Genomic DNA, 20,100 nt, shown 5'->3' on the forward strand with positions numbered 1-20,100 from the left:
ATTAACCCAGCACTCAGTGAGGACACCCGCCCCCCCATTAACCCAGCACTCAGTGAGGACACCCCCCCCTACCCCCCCACCCCCATTAACCCAGCACTCAGTGAGGACACCCCCCTCCCCCCCACCCCACATTAACCCAGCACTCAGTGAGGACACCCCCCCCCATTAACCCAGCACTCAGTGAGGACACCCCCACCCCATTAACCCAGCACTCAGTGAGGACCCCACCCCCCATTAACCCAGCACTCAGTGGGGACACCCCCACCCCATTAACCCAGCACTCAGTGAGGACCCCACCCCCCATTAACCCAGCACTCAGTGAGGACACCCCCACCCCATTAACCCAGCACTCAGTGAGGACACCCCCCCATTAACCCAGCATTCAGTGAGGACACCCACCCCATTAACCCAGCACTCAGTGAGGACACCCCCCCATTAACCCAGCACTCAGTGAGGACACCCCCCCATTAACCCAGCACTCAGTGAGGACACCCCCCCATTAACCCAGCACTCAGTGAGGACACCCCCCCATTAACCCAGCATTCAGTGAGGACACCCACCCCATTAACCCAGCACTCAGTGAGGACACCCCCCCATTAACCCAGCACTCAGTGAGGACACCCACCCCATTAACCCAGCACTCAGTGAGGACACACCCCATTAACCCAGCACTCAGTGAGGACACCCCCCCATTAACCCAGCACTCAGTGAGGACACCCCCACATTAACCCAGCACTCAGTGAGGACACCCCCACCCCATTAACCCAGCACTCAGTGAGGACCTCCCCCCCCATTAACCCAGCACTCAGTGAGGACACCCCCCCCCATTAACCCAGCACTCAGTGAGGACCCCACCCCCCATTAACCCAGCACTCAGTGAGGACACCCCCCCTCCCCCCACCCCCATTAACCCAGCACTCAGTGAGGACACCCCCCACCCATTAACCCAGCACTCAGTGAGGACACCCCCCCTCCCCCCACCCCGATTAACCCAGCACTCAGTGAGGACACCCCTCTCCCCCCCACCCCCCATTAACCCAGCACTCAGTGAGGACACCCCCCCCCCCATTAACCCAGCACTCAGTGAGGACACCCCCCCTATCCCCCACCCCATTAACCCAGCACTCAGTGAGGACACCCCCCACCCATTAACCCAGCACTCAGTGAAGACACCCCCCCTCCCCCCCACCCCCATTAACCCAGCACTCAGTGAGGACCCCCCCCCCCATTAACCCAGCACTCAGCGAGGACACCCCCCCTATCCCCCACCCCATTAACCCAGCACTCAGTGAGGACACCTCAGCACTCAGTGAGGACACCCCCCTCCCCCCCCCCCATTAACCCAGCACTCAGCGAGGACACCCCCCCCTATCCCCCACCCCATTAACCCAGCACTTAGTGAGGACACCCCCCCCATTAACCCCGCAGTCAGTGAGTACACCCCCCCCAATAACCCAGCACTCAGTGAGGACCTCCCCCCCCATTAACCCAGCACTCAGTGAGGACCCCACCCCCCATTAACCCAGCACTCAGTGAGGACACCCCTCCTCCCCCTCCCCCCATTAACCCAGCACTCAGTGAGGACACCCCCCCACCCCCATTAACCCAACACTCAGTGAGGACACCCCCCCTCCCCCCACCCCCATTAACCCAGCACTCAGTGAGGACACCCCCCCTGCCCCCCACCCCCATTAACCAAGCACTCAGTGAGGACACCCCCCCCCCTCACCCCACCCCCATTAACCCAGCACTCAGTGAGGACACCCCCCCTCACCCCACCCCCATTAACCCAGCACTCAATGAGGACACCCCCCCTCCCCCCCACCCCCATTAACCCAGCACTCAGTGAGGACACCCCCCCATTAACCCAGCAGTCAGTGAGTACACCCCCCCTAACCCCCACCCCCATTAACCCAGCACTCAGTGAGGACACCCCCCCTACCCCCCACCCCATTAACCCAGCACTCAGTGAGGACACCCCCCCATTAACCCAGCACTCAGTGAGGACACCCCCCCCCCCCCATTAACCCAGCACTCAGTGAGGACCTCCCCCCCCATTAACCCAGCACTCAGTGAGGACACCCCCCCCCATTAACCCAGCACTCAGTGAGGACATCCCCCCCCCCATTAACCCAGCACTCAGTGAGGACACCCCCCACCACCATTAACCCAGCACTCAGTGAGGACACCCCCCCCATTAACCCAGCACTCAGTGAGGACATCCCCCCCCCCCATTAACCCAGCACTCAGTGAGGACACCCCCCACCACCATTAACCCAGCACTCAGTGAGAACACCCCTCCTCCCCCTCCCCCCATTAACCCAGCACTCAGTGAGGACACCCACCCACCCCCATTAACCCAACACTCAGTGAGGACACCCCCCCTCCCCCCACACCCATTAACCCAGCACTGTGAGGACACCCCCCCTCCCCCCCACCCCCATTAACCAAGCACTCAATGAGGACACCCTCCCCACCCCCATTAACCCAGCACTCAATGAGGACAACCCCCCCACCCCATTAACCCAGCACTCAATGAGGACACCCCCCCCACCCCATTAACCCAGCACTCAGTGAGGACCCCACCCCCCATTAACCCAGCACTCAGTGAGGTCACCCCCCTCCCCCCCCATCCCATTAACACAGCACCCACTGAGGGCACATCCCCCTATTCAACATCATCAGCACCTGACACAGAACCCCATCACATGTTAGCTCCCCCAAACTGAGCTGCCTGCCTTAGTCAACACCTGATGGGGCTCCTGCACACTGAGCTTCGCCCACCCACCCCACTCCGTGTGAATACAGTCCCCGTGATGGAGTCCCCATGGGTGGGTGTGTGGGGGTGTGGGGGCAGGGTTGCGGGAGGAGCTTTGTGTGAAGCCCCACCTGCAGCATGGAGCCCCTTGCCCTGAGGAGATCTAACAACACAGTCCTCACCGTGGGCGGCACGGTGGCACAGTGGTTAGCACTGCTGCCTCACAACGCCAGAGACCAGGGTTCAATTCCCGCCTCTGGCGACTCTCCGTGTGGAGTTTGCACATTTTCCCCGTGTTCTGCGTTTCCTCCGGGTGCTCCAGTTTCCTCCCACAGTCCAAAAATGTGCAGGTTAGGTGAATTGGCCAGGCTAAATTGCCCGTAGTGTTAGGTGAAGGGGTAAATGTAGGGGAATGGGTCTGGGTGGGTTGCGCTTTGGCGGGTCGGTGTGGGCTTGTTGGGCCGAAGGGCCTGTTTCCACACTGTAAGTAATCTAATAAAAAAAAAAGCCCTGTTCCACAGCACAATAGAACACAGAGCAGTACAGGCCATTTGGCCCACGATGTTGTGCCAACCTGAGGTACCGACCTGAAGTCCATCTCACCTCCACTATTTCATCATCATTCATATATTTATCCAATGACCATTTAAATGCCCTTAAAGTTGGCGAGTCTACTACTGCTGCAGGCAGTGTGTCCCACGCCCCTACTACTCTCTGAGTAAAGAAACTACCTCTGACATCTGCCCTATGTCTATCACCCCTCAATTTAAAGCTATGTCGCCTTGTGCTAGCCATCACCATCAAAGGAAAAGAGCTGTCACTGTCCACCCTGTCTAATCCTCTGATTATCTTATGTCTCTAGTGAATCACTTTTCAACCTTCTTCTCTCTAACTGAAATCCATATACACCACATCAATCGCTTTACTCTCATCTACCAGTTTGGTCACCTTCTCAAAGAACTCAATAAGGTTTGTGAGGCACGACCTACCCTTCACAAAACTGTGCTGACTAGTCCGAATCAACTTATTCATTTCTAGTTTATTATAAATCCTCTCTCTTATAATCCTTTCCAACACCTTACCCACAACCGAAATAAGGCTCACTGGACTATAATTCCCAGGATTGTCTCTACTCCCCGTCTTGAACAGGGGAACCACATTTGCTATCCTCCAGTCTTCTGGCACTATTCCTGTAGACAATGACGACATAAAGATCAAAGCCAAAGGCTCGGCAATCTCCTCCCTAGCTTCCCAGAGAATCCGAGGATAAATCCCATTTGCCATAGAGCCATAGAGATGTACAGCATGGAAACAGACCCTTCGGTCCAACCCATCCATGCCGACCAGATATTCCAACCCAATCTAGTCCCACCTGCCAGCACCCGGCCCATATCCCTCCAAACCCTTCCTATTCATATACCCATCCAAATGCCTCTTAAATGTTGCAATTGTACCAGCCTCCACCACATCCTCTGGCAGCTCATTCCATACACGTACCACCCTCTGCGTGAAAAAGTTGCCCCTTATGTCTCTTTTATATCTTTCCCCTCTCACCCTAAACCTATGCCCTCTAGTTCTGGACTCCCTGACCCCAGGGAAAAGACTTTGCCTATTTATCCTATTCATGCCCCTCATAATTTTGTAAACCTCTATAAGGTCACCCTTCAGCCTCCAACGCTCCAGGGAAAACAGCCCCAGCCTGTTCAGCCTCTCCCTGTAGCTCAGATCCTCCAACCCTGGCAAAATCCTTGTAAATCTTTTCTGAACCCTTTCAAGTTTCACAACATCTTTCTGATAGGAAGGAGACCAGAATTGCACGCAATATTCCAACAGTGGCCTAACCAATGTCCTGTATAGCCGCAACATGACCTCCCAACTCCTGTGCTCAATACTCTGACCAATAAACGAAAGCATACCAAACGCCTTCTTCACTATCCTATCTACCTGCGATTCCACTTTCAAGGAGCTGTGAACCTGCACTCCAAGATCTCTTTGTTCAGCAGCACTCCCTAGGACCTTACCATTAAGTGTATAAGTCCTGCTAAGATTTGCTTTCCCAAAATGCAGCACCTCGCATTTATCTGAATTAAACTCCATCTGCCACTTCTCAGTCCATTGGCCCATCTGGTCCAGATCCTGTTGTAATCTGAGGTAACCCTCTTCGCTGTCCACTACACCTCCAATTTTGGTGTCATCTGCAAACTTACTAACTGTACCTCTTATGCTCGCATCCAAATCATTTATGTAAATGACAAAAAGTAGAGGGCCCAGCACTGATCCTTGTGGCACTCCACTGGTCACAGGCCTCCAGTCTGAAAAACAACGCTCCATCACTACTGTCTGCCTTCTACTTTTGAGCCAGTTCTGTATCCAAGTGGCTAGTTCTCCCTGTATTCCATGAGATCGAACCTTGCTAATCAGTCTCCCATGGGGAACCTTTTCGAACACCTTACTGAAGTCCATATAGATCACATCTACTACTCTGCCCTCATCAATCTTCTTTGTTACTTCTTCAAAAAACTCAGTCAAGTTTATGTGACATGATTTCCCACACACAAAGCCATGTTGACTATCCCGAATCAGTCCTTGCCTTTCCAAATACATGTACAACCTGTCCCTCAGGATTCCTTCCAACAACTTGCCCACCGCCGACGTCAGGCTTACTGGTCTATAGTTCCCTGGCTTGTCTTTACCACCCTTCTTAAACAGTGGCACCACATTTGCCAACCTCTAGTCTTCCGGCACCTCACCTGTGACTATCGATGATACAAATATCTCAGCAAGAGGCCCAGCAATCACTTCTCTAGCTTCCCACAGAGTTCTCGGGTGCACCTGATCAGGTCCTGGGGATTTATCCACCTTTAATTGTTTCAAGACATCCAGCACTTCCTCCTCTGTAATCTGGACATTTTGCAAGATGTCACCATCTATTTCCCTACAGTCTATATCTTCCATATCCTTTTCCACAGTAAATACTGATGTAAAATATTCATTTAGAATCTCCCCCATTTTCTGTGGCTCCACACAAAGGCCGCCTTGCTGATCTTTGAGGGGCCCTATTCTCTCCATAGTTACCCTTTTCTCCTTAATATATTTGTAAAAACCCTTCGGATTCTCCTTAACTGTATTTGCCAAATACAGTCATGTCCCCGTTTTGCCCTCCTGATTTCCCTCATAAGTATACTCCTACTGCCTTTATACTCTTCTAAGGATTCACTCGATCTATCCTGTCTATACCTGACATATGCTTCCTTCTTTTTCTTAACCAAACCCTCAATTCCTTTAGTCATCCAGCATTCCCTATACCTACCAGCCTCCCCTTTCACCCTGACAGGAATATACTTTCTCTGGATTCTCGTTATCTCATTTCTGAAGGCTTCCTATTTTCTAGCTGTCACTTTACCTGCAAACATCTGCCCCCCAATCAGCTTTCGAAAGTTCTTGCCTAATATCATCAAAATTGGCCTTTCGCCAATTTAGAACTTCAACTTTTAGATCTGGTCTATCCTTTTCCATCACTATTTTAAAACTTATAGAATTATGGTCGCTGGCCCCAAAGTGTTCCCCCACTGACACCTCAGTCACCTGCCCTGCCTTATTTCCCAAGAGTAGGTCAAGTTTTGCACCTTTGAAGAGAAAATGAGGTCTGCAGATGCTGGAGATCAGAGATGGAAATGTGTTGCTGGAGAAGCGCGGCAGGTCAGGCAGCATCTAGGGAACAGGAGAATCGACGTTTCGGGCATTCCTGAAGAAGGGCTAATGCCCGAAACGTCGATTCTCCTGTTCCCTAGATGCTGCCTGACCTGCTGCGCTTCTCCAGCAACACATTTCCATCAAGTTTTGCACCTTCTCTAGTAGGTACATCCACATACTGAATCAGAAAATTGTCTTGTGTGCACTTAAGAAATTCCTCTCTATCTAAATCTTTAACACTATGGCAGTCCCAGTCGATGTTTGGAAAGTTAAAATCCCCTACCACAACTACCCTATTGTAGGGGATTTTAATTTTCCAAACATTGACTGGGACTGCCATAGTGTTAAAGATTTAGATGGAGAGGAATTTGTTAAGTGTGTACAAGACAATTTTCTGATTCAGTATGTGGATGTACCTACTAGAGAAGGTGCAAAACCTGACCCCAGGTGACTTATCTATTTTTACACTTTCCAGAATTGCTAACACCTCCTCCTTATGGACTTCAATTCTGTCTAGTCTAATAGATGCATCTCAGTATTCTCCTCGAAAACATTGTCTTTTTCCTGTGTGCATACTGATGAAAAATATTCATTTAGCACTTCCCATATCTCCTCAGACTCCATGCAGAACTTCCCACTGCTGTCCTTGACTAGCCCTAATCTTACTCTAGTTTATTCCTGATATACCTAGAGAAAGCTTTCGGGCTTTCCTTGATCCTATCTGCCAATGACTTCTCATGTTCCCCCCCCCCCCCCCCCCCCCCAACTCCATACACAGCCTCTCCAATGCTCTGTACAATTTCAACCCCCAAGCAAGAAAGGACAAACCTCGATTTGCCACCTTAACTACTTGCTGCACCTGGATATTAACATTTTGTGTTTCATGCACAGGATCACTCAATGTCCTCCAAACTGCACTTTTTGTTTTGGTGTCTTGCTCCATTTAAATTGATTCTTCCAAAGAAATGAATGACTTCAGACTTTCCTACTTTGCATCTACCTGCAAGTTTTTGTTCACTCCTTCACTGATCTACATCCCCTTTGCAGATTCTTTGTGTCTTCATCACTATATTCCTTGCCACCTATTTAAGAATCCTCAGCAAGTTGGGATCCATTATTTCTCTGTAAATGATTCAATAACTATTACTATACATGTCGACAGTTTTTTAGGAATTCCTTCCTTTGTATGTTACCATCCTAATGTGGCCAATCACTCCTAAAGAAGAAATTGAAACACCCATCGATTGGTAAAACTAAGCCACAAGATTTCATGTCTTTAAATAAAAACAATTGTTGTAATTGTAAAGGAAAATTAAACACAGCATCACTGTAGTTCATAAAGACTTCTGTTATCTCAGTTCAGTATTTCCACATCCATGTCCCACCCTACCCTCACTACAGTTCCCTTATTTTACAACATTGTAAAGGATGATTCAATTGTCCTCTGGTACTTTATTTCTCCTTTGCACTCCAGCTATTACTGGAGTTGCATATTTCATGAAGATTTTATTAGTTTTTGGCTAAGAGATATTCCTTCTGAAGTCTTATGTTTCTCCCAGTCTGCTCCCACAGTTTCTGTACAACTCCCTCTAGAGTAACTGCTGTCTTCCACAAGGCTCTTTGGGAACCACTATAGGTTTCTCTGACCTCAAAGTAAAGAAAATGCCCCAGCTGCTCTTTGATGAAGTCTACACTGAACTGCTCGATCGTGTGAGCAAAGACATACAGATGTTTGATACTTCTTAAGAAAACGAACCATCTCCTCAAGACTCCACCCTGAATAAGTATTTCTGTAGGTGATATGACAGGATTTGGGATGACTCAAACAAAACTGCAAACAAAATTATTTTAAAACTTTCACAGCTCTCTGCTTCTTTAAGTCACATGAATAATTCCATCTCTAATGGATGACACTTCTCTTCCTCCAGACGACCTGGACATGCTTGGAGATGGAAATCTGTTCTTTCACTGTCAATTCTACCTTTGTAACACAGGCTATTTGTTAAATATAATCAACTCAGACTTGTTTGGTTTCTTCTGGCCACATCATGATTGTAACATATCAAGGAAGCAGTTTGTGTGAAACTACAGAGAGATGCAAATCTTTTGATTAGTTGAAGGTTTACGTAAAGGGTGCCGGTTGTCATGGTTGTGGAGATGTTCGCTGACCTGGGAAGTTCATTTGCAGACATTTTTAACCCCTGTCTAGGTGACATCTTCAGGGCTTTGGAGCCTCCTGTGAAGCGCGGCTGTACTGAGTCTTCTGGAATTTATTTGGGTCTGTTTCTGCTGCTTTCGGTTGTTTGTAGTAGTGGCTGGTATACTGAGTCTAGGTCAATGTGCTTGTTGATTGAGTCCGTGGTTGAGTGCTATGCTTCTAGGAATTCTCTGGCTATTCTCTTTCTGGCTTGTGCTGTGATTGTTGTGCTGTCCCACTCGAATTTGTGGTCCCTGTCATCTGTGCGTATGACAATAGGAGCATCTGATCATGGCATTTAGTGGCTAGTTGGTGTTCATGGAAGTGGACTGTTAGTTGTCTGCCTGTTTACCCTATATTGTGTTTTGTGCAGTCTTTGCATGGAATCCTGTAAATTACGTTAGTCGTGCACATGGTGGGTATCGGGTCCTTTTTCCCGGTGAGTTGTTGTCTGAGCATGGCTGTCAGTTTATGGGCTGTCATGAATGCGAGTGGTCGGGGAAGTCTGGCTGTTTTGATTAGTTTGTTATAACAAAAAGGTTTAATGATCCTAACATCAACAGAAATCGTCATTGAGTCATTTACAGAGGAAATTACAGATCCTAATTGACAATTTGAAAATGAATTTAAGTTCATCCCAATTTTCCAAACAGATGACTCCGGTTATCTCCACGTTATAACATTAACAGTTTTTTACCTATTCTTTGGGACGTGAGTGTTGTTGACTGTCTCTAGGTGCCCCTTGAGAAGGTGGGGGTGAGCTACCTTCTTGAACCTCTGCAGTCCACATGCTGTAGGTTGACCCACAAGGGCCTTAGAGAGGGAACTGCCCAGGATTTTGACCCAGCGACAATGAGGAATGATGAGTTTTGAAGGTGCTGACTAAGGATCTTTAGTGAAATTTCTCAAAAGTACAAGTAATATTCCAAAACATGTCACCATGAACTGAATGCTCCCCTGGGACCTGTTTCCAGCTTGCTGTTGGTGATAACCTGTCACTGATGCTGTTCTTGCAGGTTTTATTGGATGAATTGATGAGAAAGAAAACAGAAATCGAGAGAAAAAAGAAACCCACTTCCCACAATCTGGACGATCACAGTCAGGTTTTTCAACAGCTTTCCTCACCTGGTAAGGGTCCTGAGAAATGCCATATTCATTCATGATCAAGGCTGGGTTTCCAAGTTTCTAATTACTTCATTGGGATGTGTACATCACTGACAATATTAAATAATGTTTTCCTCACATCCCCTAAACCTCCTGTACCTCACCCTGAACCTGGGTCCCCTTGTGGCTGACCCTTTAATTAAGGGGAACAGCTGCTCCTTATCCACTCTGCACATGTCCCTCATAACCTTATGCACCTCAATCAGATCATTCCTCAGTCTGCTCTACTCAGAAACAACCCAAGCCTATCCAACCATTCCTCATAACTTAAATGCTCTCTCCTCACAAATCTCCTGCAGCATCCTGGTGAAGCTCCTCTGCACCCCCTCCAGTGTAATCAGATCCTTGCTGTAACATAGCATCTAGAACCGTTCACAGTATTCCAGCTGTGATCTCACCATAGTTCTATACAACTCCAACATGACTTCCCTACTTTATTAATCTATGCCTCCATTGATAAAGGAAAGTGTCCCATGTGACTTTTTCACCACCTGATTAACATGCCGTTCTGCCTTCAGAGATCTTTGTGCAAACACACCAAGGTTCCCTTGTTCAACAGAACTTCCTAGTGCCATGTCATTCATTGAATACTTTCTGATCAAATTACTTCTTCTAAAGAGTATCACCTCCCACGTTTCACATCTGCCACTTAGCTGCCCATTGACCACCCTGTTTATATCTTCTTGTAGCTCAAAACATCAACCTCATTTTAACCACCTGACCAATCTTTACGTAATCTGCAAATTTACTAATCCAACCCCCACGCAGCCAGCCATGTCATTTATATAAATAATGAATAACAGGTGACCCAGCACAGACTCCTGGACATCGGCTTCCAGCCACTAAAGCAGCCTACGGTAATCGCCCTCTGGCTCCTAACAACTGAGCCGATTGTGAATCCATTTTATCAATGACCCTGTATCCCAAGATTTGGAGATGCCGGTATTGGACTGGGGATGTAAAAGTTGAAAATCACACAACACCAGATTATAGTCCAACAGGTTTAATGGGAGGCACTAGCTTTCGGAGCACTGCGCTCCTTCATCAGGTGGTTATGGAGAAGTGGATGGTGTCCTACAATCTTATTCTCCACAGCCACTGATGAAGGAGCAGTGCTCCGAAAGCTAGTGCCTTCCATTAAACCTGATGGACTGTATCCCATGTGCATTTATCTACTTGATAAATTCCATGTGAGACCTTGTTAGAGGCTTTGCTGGAATTCATGTGAACTACATCAACTAACCTCATCTAGATACCTGGCCACCACTTCAGAAATCCATTCAGATTTGTTAAGTACGACCTCCCTCTGACAAAGCAGTCCTGACTATCACTGATCAAGCCTTCCCTCTCCAAGTGAAGATAGACGCTATACTTCAGAAGTTTCTCCAACAGATGCTAACTGGTCTGTAGTTCTTTGGCTTATCTCTACAATCCTTCTTAAATATAGGAACCACCTTAACGTTCTCCAGTCTTCTGGCGCCTCCCCTGTGGACAGAGAGACATTAACAATACGGGTCAGTGTCCCTGTAATCTATCCCCTTGCCTCCCACAGCAGTCTGGGACACACTTCATCCAAACCTGATGATTTGTCCATTGTCATTTTCTTGGGTGAAGATGGATATAAAACATTGGTTCAACACTCTCCGAATGTCCTCTGGCTCCACCCACAGATTAGGAGAAAGTGAGGACTGCAGATGCTGGAAAAGCACAGCTGGTCAGGCAGCATCCAAGGAGCAGGAGAATTGACATTTTGGGCATTAGCCTTTCCTGATGAAGTGCTTATGCCCGAAACATCGATTCTCCTGCTCCTCAGATGCTGCCTGACCTGCCGTGCTTTTCCAGGACTACAGTCTCAACCCACTCACAGATGATCCTGCTAGTCCCTAATGGGCCCCACTCCACCCACATGATTACCCTCTGGTCCCTAATGGGCTCTACCCCACTCACACATTACCCTGCTGATCCCTAATGGGCCGTACTCTTGCCTGGTAATCCTTTTCCCATTGACATACTTACAGACTATCTTGGGATTTAGTCAGCCAGAGATTTCTCATATCCCCTTTTCCCTTTCCTAGTTATTTTCTTCAGCTTCACCCTGCGCGTTTTTTAATCCATGAATGCTTCTTCTGATTTATTCCCCTTGTACCTGCTAAAAGCCTCTCTTTTCCTTCTCATTTTATCCTGAATCTCTCTGGATAGCCATTGTTCTCTCGGCTTGTTACTCCTTCCCATCACCCTAGAGGGAACATGCTGGGCTGGTACTCTCTGTCAACAACACCATTACTCTGGGTTTCTCAGTGAATGCTCTGTTGACAGCACCACTCTGCTGTTGCCTTCCGTTCCCCCACCCATTCATATTCACTCAGGTGAGGAGGTCGTTGTGATTCTGTTCCATTGGAGGGGTGTTGGCGATGACACTTAACCTGCTCATGTTAAGGTGTGTTTTTGATGTGCTGTTCTGTTTTGTTCCAGGGGAGGGTCACTGTTGGACATCTCAACCCCACCTTCCTCAAAGCACTGACTCCTCAGATGCCAGGAGCCCTTTGGTTGCCCATCTCCTGGGAAAGTGGGAGCAGTTATGGACACGAGCATTAGACAGACAGACCCGACTACAAGAGAAAGTCCAGAGACTTTATGAGGTGAGTACAGTTTACCTTGAAGCGAGGTCCAAATACAGAGCACAAGGGGGCACACCATCCCTCACAATTGTTCAGTACTTGAGGAATACTTTGGCTGATTTGTGGCCAAGTTCCAAACAGCCGGATTTTTTTTTTTTAAACTGCAAATTACTGCAGATGTTGGAACCTGGACTGAAACTAAAATGTGCTGTAGGTCACAACGGGTCTGATAGCATCCATGGAGAGAGAACAAGCTAATGTTCTGAGTCTAGATGACTCCTCATCAGAGCTGGTGAAGTGTGGAGAAGCAATATTTATACTATATTTGGGGAGGTACAGTTGGAGTGCTGCGGGGTGGGGAAAGGGGGTAAATAATTCAGATTAAGTGATTGGAATATGAGAAAGACAGAACAATGGTGTGTCTAACTGCCAGACTGGAAACAGCAGCCACTTCCACTGGGGTGGGAGTTGCAGGGTGAGGTGGTGACAGAGAATGTAATAAGTAAAACTAAAAGAAAGGGAAGGAGTGGGAGTGGGCTCACAATCTGAAATGTTTTAACTCAATATTAAATCCCGAAAGCTGTGAGCTGCCTAACCTGAAATGAGACACTGTTCCTCCAGTTCGTGCTGGGATTCACTGGAACACTGCAGCACGCTGAGGACAGTGGTCATGTGAGCAGGACGCTGTGTTAAAATAACCAGCTAAGGGAAGGTCAGGGTCATGTTTGTGCACAGACCGGAGGTGGTCTACAAAGCGGTCACCCAGTCTGTGTTTGTTTTCTCTGATGTAGAGTCGGCCACATTGGGTGCAGTGGATATAATCCACAAGATCGGAGGGGGTCTGGGGAAATGCTGCTTGATCCGGAAAGGCTGCTTCAGCCCTTGGGTGGTGAGCAGGGAGGGGGGTGGAAAGGGCAGGAGTTGCACCTTCTGCGGTTACATGGGAAGGTGCGATGGGAAAGGGGCTGGAGTTGGTGGTTGATAAATGGAATAGGGTGTCCCAGAGGGAATGATCCCTCCGAAATGCAGCCGAGGGTCTGAGGGGAAGATGTGTTTGGTGGGGGCATTCTGCTGGAGTTGTCTGAAATGGTGGAGAATGATTCTTTGAATGTGGAGGCTGGTGGGATGGAGAGAGAAGACAAGGGGGACCTGATCATGCTGCTGTGCATGATGGGAAGGGGCAAGGGCGGAAGCACAGGTAATTGGTCAGATGCAGTCGAGGGAACTGTCAACCATAGTGGGCAGGAAACCATGGTCACGGAGAAGGAAGGCATGTCAGTAGCACTGTTCTGGAAGGTGGTAACATCCAAACAGATACAACGTTGCCAAAGAACTGGGAAAAGGGAATGGAATTCTTGAAGGATGTGGGATATGATGAGCTGTAGTGAAGATAGCTTTAGGAGTCAGTGGCTTTGCAGTGGACAGCTTAATCCCTGAAATGGAGGCTGACAGGTCAAGGAAAGGAAGGGAAGTATCAGAAATTGACAATGCAAAAGTTATAGAGGAATGGAAAGTGGAGGCAAAATGAATAAATGTGTCAAGATTCTAGGCAAGAGCATGAAGCAGCACCAAAGTAGTTGTTGATGTACAGAACCAAGAGTTGTGGGAAGGAGCCAGTGTAAGACTGGAACAAGGATTGTGTCACATTCCCCATAAAGAGGCAGGACATAATGGCCAAATGACCTCCTGCTGCTCCTATTTTCTATATTTGTATCTGGGAACTTGAGGACATTTTATATCTGGGAGGACTACATGAATGAGCCAGCTGCTTTAGCTCAGGGTTTGGACTCAGGGGCTGCTAGAGTCACTCCACAGGATCAGTGCAGATCCTCAGATAGCATTTTCCAAGAGTTGGTCACTCCATAGGCAGCCACTGCTCAGTAACCAAGTTTCTGATTTATTCTTTATACTGAAGGAGGACATTGTGGAAGGCTCCTCCAAACAAGCAGTCTTGTAATCCGGTGAATGTTCACTGCAGCCTCTCTAAGGTAATAACGTCTTTCCTGAGAGAAGGAGACCAAATTGGCTCACAGTATTCCAGGCCTGGTCTAAGCAAGCTCCTGTACAATTGAAACAATACTCAATTCCTCCTGTACTGAAAGCCTCTTGCTATAAAAGCCAACATTCATTCATCTTTCTCATAACTTGTTGCACCTGCACGCTCACATTCAGTGACTTACCAATAAGGACACCTATGACTCTTAGCACATTTACACTTTCCAACCCCTCAATAGTTAGGAAATACTCTGACCTTCTGACCATGAGTGTGTTTAACCCATATCTGCTGACAGCAGATTTAAGGTGCTGAATGGTCCACTCTTGTTTGATTTTAATTGTTTTATGTATAAAAGAAATAAGAAAACAGATGAATAAATCAGTAAGGAGTCATTGATCTATGTTGCAATTTTCAGCTCCAAGCTCTGGAGACCTTCAGCTTTAACACATGGAGGAAGCAATACTTGCAGTGGATTAGCAGCAAGAAATTCCGAATGCTGGACATTTTCCGATATATTGACAAGGATCAAGATGGACGAATCAGTCAGCAGGAGTTTACACAGAGTGTTCTTGACTCCAGTGAGTTTACAATCTGGCTATTTCTATGTGTCACAGAAATATCAGTTCAAAAGTTTAAATCAGAATTAAATCAAAATTGTTCCAATACAGAAAGAGGCCATTCAGTCTGTGATGTCTGTACTGGCTCTCTGACCAATTTAATTATGTGCCAATCTCCTGCATTTTCCAAATAATTTTGTACGTTGATTCTAATCAAGTAATTATCCAATGTCCCTTTTGAATGCCTCAATTGATCCTGCCACCACCACCACATTTCCAAGCAGCATATTCCGAAGCTTTCTACCTCATCATTTTGCTTCTTTTGTAAATTACTTTAAGGCTGTGACCTCTAACTCTTAATCCTTTACATGTGGTGGTTGTGACTCTGACCAGGATGGGGTAGGGTGGCTGAGGGGAGTTGTTAATTTTATTGAATCCCTAAATGTGGAAACAGGCCATTCGGCCCAACAAGTTCGCACCAACCCTCCGAAGAGAATCCCACCCAGTCCCATTCCTCTAACCTATTACTCTACATTTCCCCTGACTAATGAACCTAACCTACACATCCCTGAACACTACGGGCAATTTAGTATGACCAATCCACCTGACCTGCACATCTCTGGACTGTGGGAGGAAACTGGAGCATCCGGAGGAAACCCACGCAGACACGGGGAGAATGTGCAAACTCCACACAGACAGTTGCCCGAGATGGGAATTGAACCCGGGTGCCTGGCACTGTGAGGTAGCAGCGCTAACCACTGAGCCACCGCGCCACCCTATTACTCCCAAAGTGTCAGTGCCTGATTGAATCCTCAGGCACTGAAGATCCTCAGTTCAGGTAGCCGGGCAGTTAGACCCAGGTCTTTGATTGAGTTGGCAGTAGAGTAGACTGAGACAGTGAGAGACAGAGCAAGTGAGAGGAATTTCTCTCACACCAGCTTTCTTTTAACTCCCAACAGCTTCCATGTCTGTGGCAAGACAGAAATTACAGTCCAGAACCTGTTGCTTGGCAGTGGCAGCATCGATCCTATAATTTCTTCCGAAACCTTGTTTGTTAAGACATTAAGGCCATAAATACAATTTTATCTTTTTTTTTAAAAGCTTCCTTTGATTTTCAGTCTTTTCATGTCCAAGACATCACATGATAAATGTTCCTGAAGTTGCATTTTATATTCCAGTTTCTCATAGTCCATATAGAAATATATAACAAGTGACATTACTATTATGACACCCCTCATTCTTGGCTCTGCTGCTTGGCAGTTTTGAACTTTCATTCTTATTAAGTATTCATTTATATTATCATTTAATCCTTAGGAATTATATTTTTCCCTGCGATCCATTGTAAATTCTCTGAAATTCACTCACCCACCCATCAGGTCCCAGATAGAAACTGTAATGGGGCTCCATGCTTGTGAGAAATTTGAACAATCTGACTGAGCTGAAAAGGAACAATGTGCAGGGTCACAGGAGGATAAGAGTTCGTAAGATGGACTGAATGGCTTTCTCCTGGGCTTTAACTGTTCTCTGGTTCTGTGGAAAGAAATGGCATGATCCTAAACATCTGTCCCTGCACTTGGCCAGAATTCCCCACGAGCTCCGTGGAGATGGAGGCAGTTGCTGCCATTTTTGACCTGAATGGTGATGGATTCATTGATTACTACGAGTTTGCTAATGCACTACACCCGAGCAGAGACCACCATCGGAGAACTGAGGATGAAGACAGGATTGAAGATGAGGTGAGAGACAATGTTCACTTTTCAGTATCTGCGACCTTTGAAACAGCAATAAGCCTTTTATTAGGCTGTCCTTTAGATTCCTTTCTACTGCCTTTTCTGGGATAGGCCTTTCCCTTAGGCCTCTCACTGAACATAAAAGCCTTCTTTATTCCCTTCCCAGAGCTCAACCATACTCACAGCCATCCCCACCAGCTCAGATGGTTGTGCCCTGGAGTCCTCCCGGAACTTCAATCCCAGGCCTTTCCCTGACTACAGCCTGTCTCTCTCTCTCTCTCTCTCAGTATGCTCCATTATTCAGTGCTGAGTCATCTGTCTTGCAGGTTTGCCGCCAGGTTGCTGAATGTAACTGTGCCCCGCGATTCCAGGTGGAACAGATCAGTGCAAACAGATACCGGGTAGGTACTGCTTTCTCCTGGCTCTGTGTACCATTTTATATTGTTTATGAGCTGATTGTAATACTCAACAAATCAGGTCCCAGAGTGAGAATGGGATTAATAGAGGTGAAGAGATTCTTCACAAGTGAAGATTGAGGGTAGGTGGGAATGTGGATTTGCAGTGATGATCAAACCAGTGATGATCATGTTGAATGGAACAGCAGGGGTTGAGGGGATGAATGGTCAACTCCTGGTTTATTGTTCATTCATTTATAAGTTTTATTTTTTCTTATTGTTTATGATAGTGGTCAGGCACAGAATCTTCACAAGAGGCTCTACTTCACCAAAATAACAAATTTATTGGGCAAAAAGGGTGAAAGTAAAACTATGGGCTGATTCTTACATTACATTTTGGCAAATTTAATTTAATTTGGCTATTACGAGGGGGCATAGCTTTAAATTAAGGGGTGGTAGGTATAGGACAGATGTTAGGGGTAGGTTCTTTACTCAGCGAGTCGTGAGTTCATGGAATGCCCTGCTAGTAGCAGTGGTGGACTCTCCCTCTTTATGGGCATTTAAGCGGGCATTGGATAGGCATATGGAGGATAGAGGACTAGTGTAGGTTAGGTGGGCTTGGGTCGGCGCAACATCGAGGGCCGAAGGGCCTGTACTGCGCTGTATTCTTCTATGTTCTATGTTCTATGTTCTAAAGTGCAAGTTGAGTTGAGTTTCTCAGAGGATTTTCACTATGAGTTCAAGTAGTTCCAGTACATTTTCTTGCTGTATCCGATCAAACTCACCTCGAACTCTCTCCTCCCCGTGTCCCCAAAAGGTCATACAGTTTACCTGTCCGTAGCCACATCCAGTTATAGACAGCCTCTTCGTCAGCAATACTCTGTCCCAATGCCAACCAGATACTGGTACATGTGTAGGTAGACATACAGAAGGCACATATAGAGATATTTGGGCATGATCTAATTGTCATTACAGAAACTGGGCAGCAATAGGCAATAGACAGTAGGTGCAGGAGTAGGCCATTCAGCTCTTCGAGCCTGCACCACCATTCAATATGATCATGGCTGATCATTCCTAATCAGTATCCTGTTCCTGCCTTATCTCCATAACCCTTGATTCCACTATCTTTGAGAGCTCTATCCAACTCTTTCTTAAATGAATCCAGAGACTGGGCCTCCACTGCCCTCTGGGGCAGAGCATTCCACACAGCCACCACTCTCTGGGTGAAGAAGTTTCTCCTCATCTCTGTCCTAAATGGTCTACCCCGTATTTTTAAGCTGTGTCCTCTGGTTCGGGACTCACCCATCAGCGGAAACATGTTTCCTGTCTCCAGAGTGTCCAATCCTTTCATAATCTTATACGTCTCAATCAGATCCCCTCTCAGTCTTCTAAACTCAAAGGTATACAAGCCCAGTCGCTTCAGTCTTTCAGTGTAAGGTAATCCCGCCATTCCAGGAATTGACCTCGTGAACCTATGCTGCACTCCCTCAATAGCCAGAATGTCTTTCCTCAAATTTGGAGACCAGAACTGCACACAGTATTCCAGGTGTGGTCTCACCAGGGCCCTGTACAGCTGCAGAAGCACCTCTTTGCTTCTATACTCAATCCCTCTTGTTATGAAGGCCAGCATGCTATTAGCCTTCTTCACTACCTGCTATACCTGTATGCTTGCCTTCATTGACTGGTGTACAAAAACACCCAGATCTCTCTGTACTGCCCCTTTACCTAAATTCATTCCATTGAGGTAGTAGTCTGCCTTCCTGTTCTTGCCACCAAATTGGATAACCATACATTTATCCACATTAAACTGCATCTGCCATGCATCTGCCCACTCACCTAACTTGTCCAGGTCACCCTGTAATCTCCTAACATCCTCATCACATTTCACCCTGCCACCCAGCTTAGTATCATCAGCAAATTTGCTAATGTTATTGCTGATACCATCTTCTATATCATTAACATATATTGTAAAAAGCTGTGGTCCCAGCACGGATCCCTGCAGTACCCCACTGGTCACTGCCTGCCATTCCGAAATGGAGCCGTTTATCACTACCCTTTGTTTCCTATCAGCCAACCAATTTTCAATCCAATCTAGTACTTTGCCCCCCAAAAAATGCGCCGTAATTTTACTCACTAACCTCCTGTGTGGGACTTTATCAAAAGCTTTCTGAAAGTCCAGGTACACTACATCCACTGGATCTCCCTCGTCCATCTTCAGAGTTACATCCTCAAAAAATTCCAGAAGATTAGTCAAGCATGATTTCCCCTTCATAAATCCATGCTGACTCTGTCCTATCCTGTTACTACTATCCAGATGTGTCGTAATTTCATCCTTTATAATAGACTCCAGCATCTTTCCCACCACTGAGGTCAGACTAACTGGTCTATAATTTCCTGCTTTCTCTCTCCCACCTTTCTTAAAAAGTGGTATAATATTAGCCACCCTCCAATCCTCAGGAACCGACCCCGAATCTATCAAACTCTGGAAAATAATCACCAATGCATCCACGATTTCCCGAGCCACCTCCTTCAGTACCCTGGGATGCAGACCATCAGGCCCCGGAGACTTATCAACCTTCAGACCTAACAGTCTCTCCAACACCAAATCCTGGCAAATATAAATTCCCTTCAGTTCAGGTCCTTCAGCCACTGTTACCTCAGGGAGATTGCTTGTGTCTTCCCCAGTGAATACAGATCTGAAGTACCCATTTAATTCCTCTGCCATTTCTTTGTTCCCCGTAATATATTCCCCTGTTTCTGTCTTCAAGAGCCCAATTTTAGTCCTAACCATTTTTTTGCCTTTCACATACCTAAAAAAACTTTTACTATCCTCCTTTATATTTTTGGCCAGTTTACCTTCGTACCTCATTTTTCCTCTGCGTATTTCCTTCTTAGTAATCCTTTGTTGCTCTTTAAAAGCTTCCCAGTCCTCCGTTTTCCCACTTATCTTAGCTATGTTATACTTTTTCTCTTTTAACTTTATATGTTTCTT

General features: G+C 46.9%; 1 protein-coding gene across 4 annotated transcripts in view; it reads left to right on the top strand.

Moving 5' to 3' along the window:
- The window catches only part of LOC148146823 (microtubule-actin cross-linking factor 1, isoforms 6/7-like), a 179,281-nt gene that overhangs the window by 88,577 nt on the left and 70,604 nt on the right, over window positions 1-20,100 (top strand). For all 4 annotated transcript variants that reach the window (XM_087996923.1, XM_087996925.1, XM_087996924.1 and 1 more), the window contains 5 exons: window positions 9,665-9,776; window positions 12,285-12,451; window positions 14,842-15,004; window positions 16,565-16,719; window positions 17,040-17,114. In XM_087996923.1, coding sequence (XP_087853049.1) covers window positions 9,665-9,776; window positions 12,285-12,451; window positions 14,842-15,004; window positions 16,565-16,719; window positions 17,040-17,114 — 672 coding nt within the window. The remainder of the gene's footprint in view (window positions 1-9,664; window positions 9,777-12,284; window positions 12,452-14,841; window positions 15,005-16,564; window positions 16,720-17,039; window positions 17,115-20,100) is intronic.

Source organism: Chiloscyllium plagiosum, unplaced genomic scaffold, assembly GCF_037043375.1.
Source record: "Chiloscyllium plagiosum isolate Xiang-an unplaced genomic scaffold, Cpla_swu_hap1 HiC_scaffold_19, whole genome shotgun sequence".
Lineage (NCBI taxonomy): Eukaryota > Metazoa > Chordata > Chondrichthyes > Orectolobiformes > Hemiscylliidae > Chiloscyllium > Chiloscyllium plagiosum.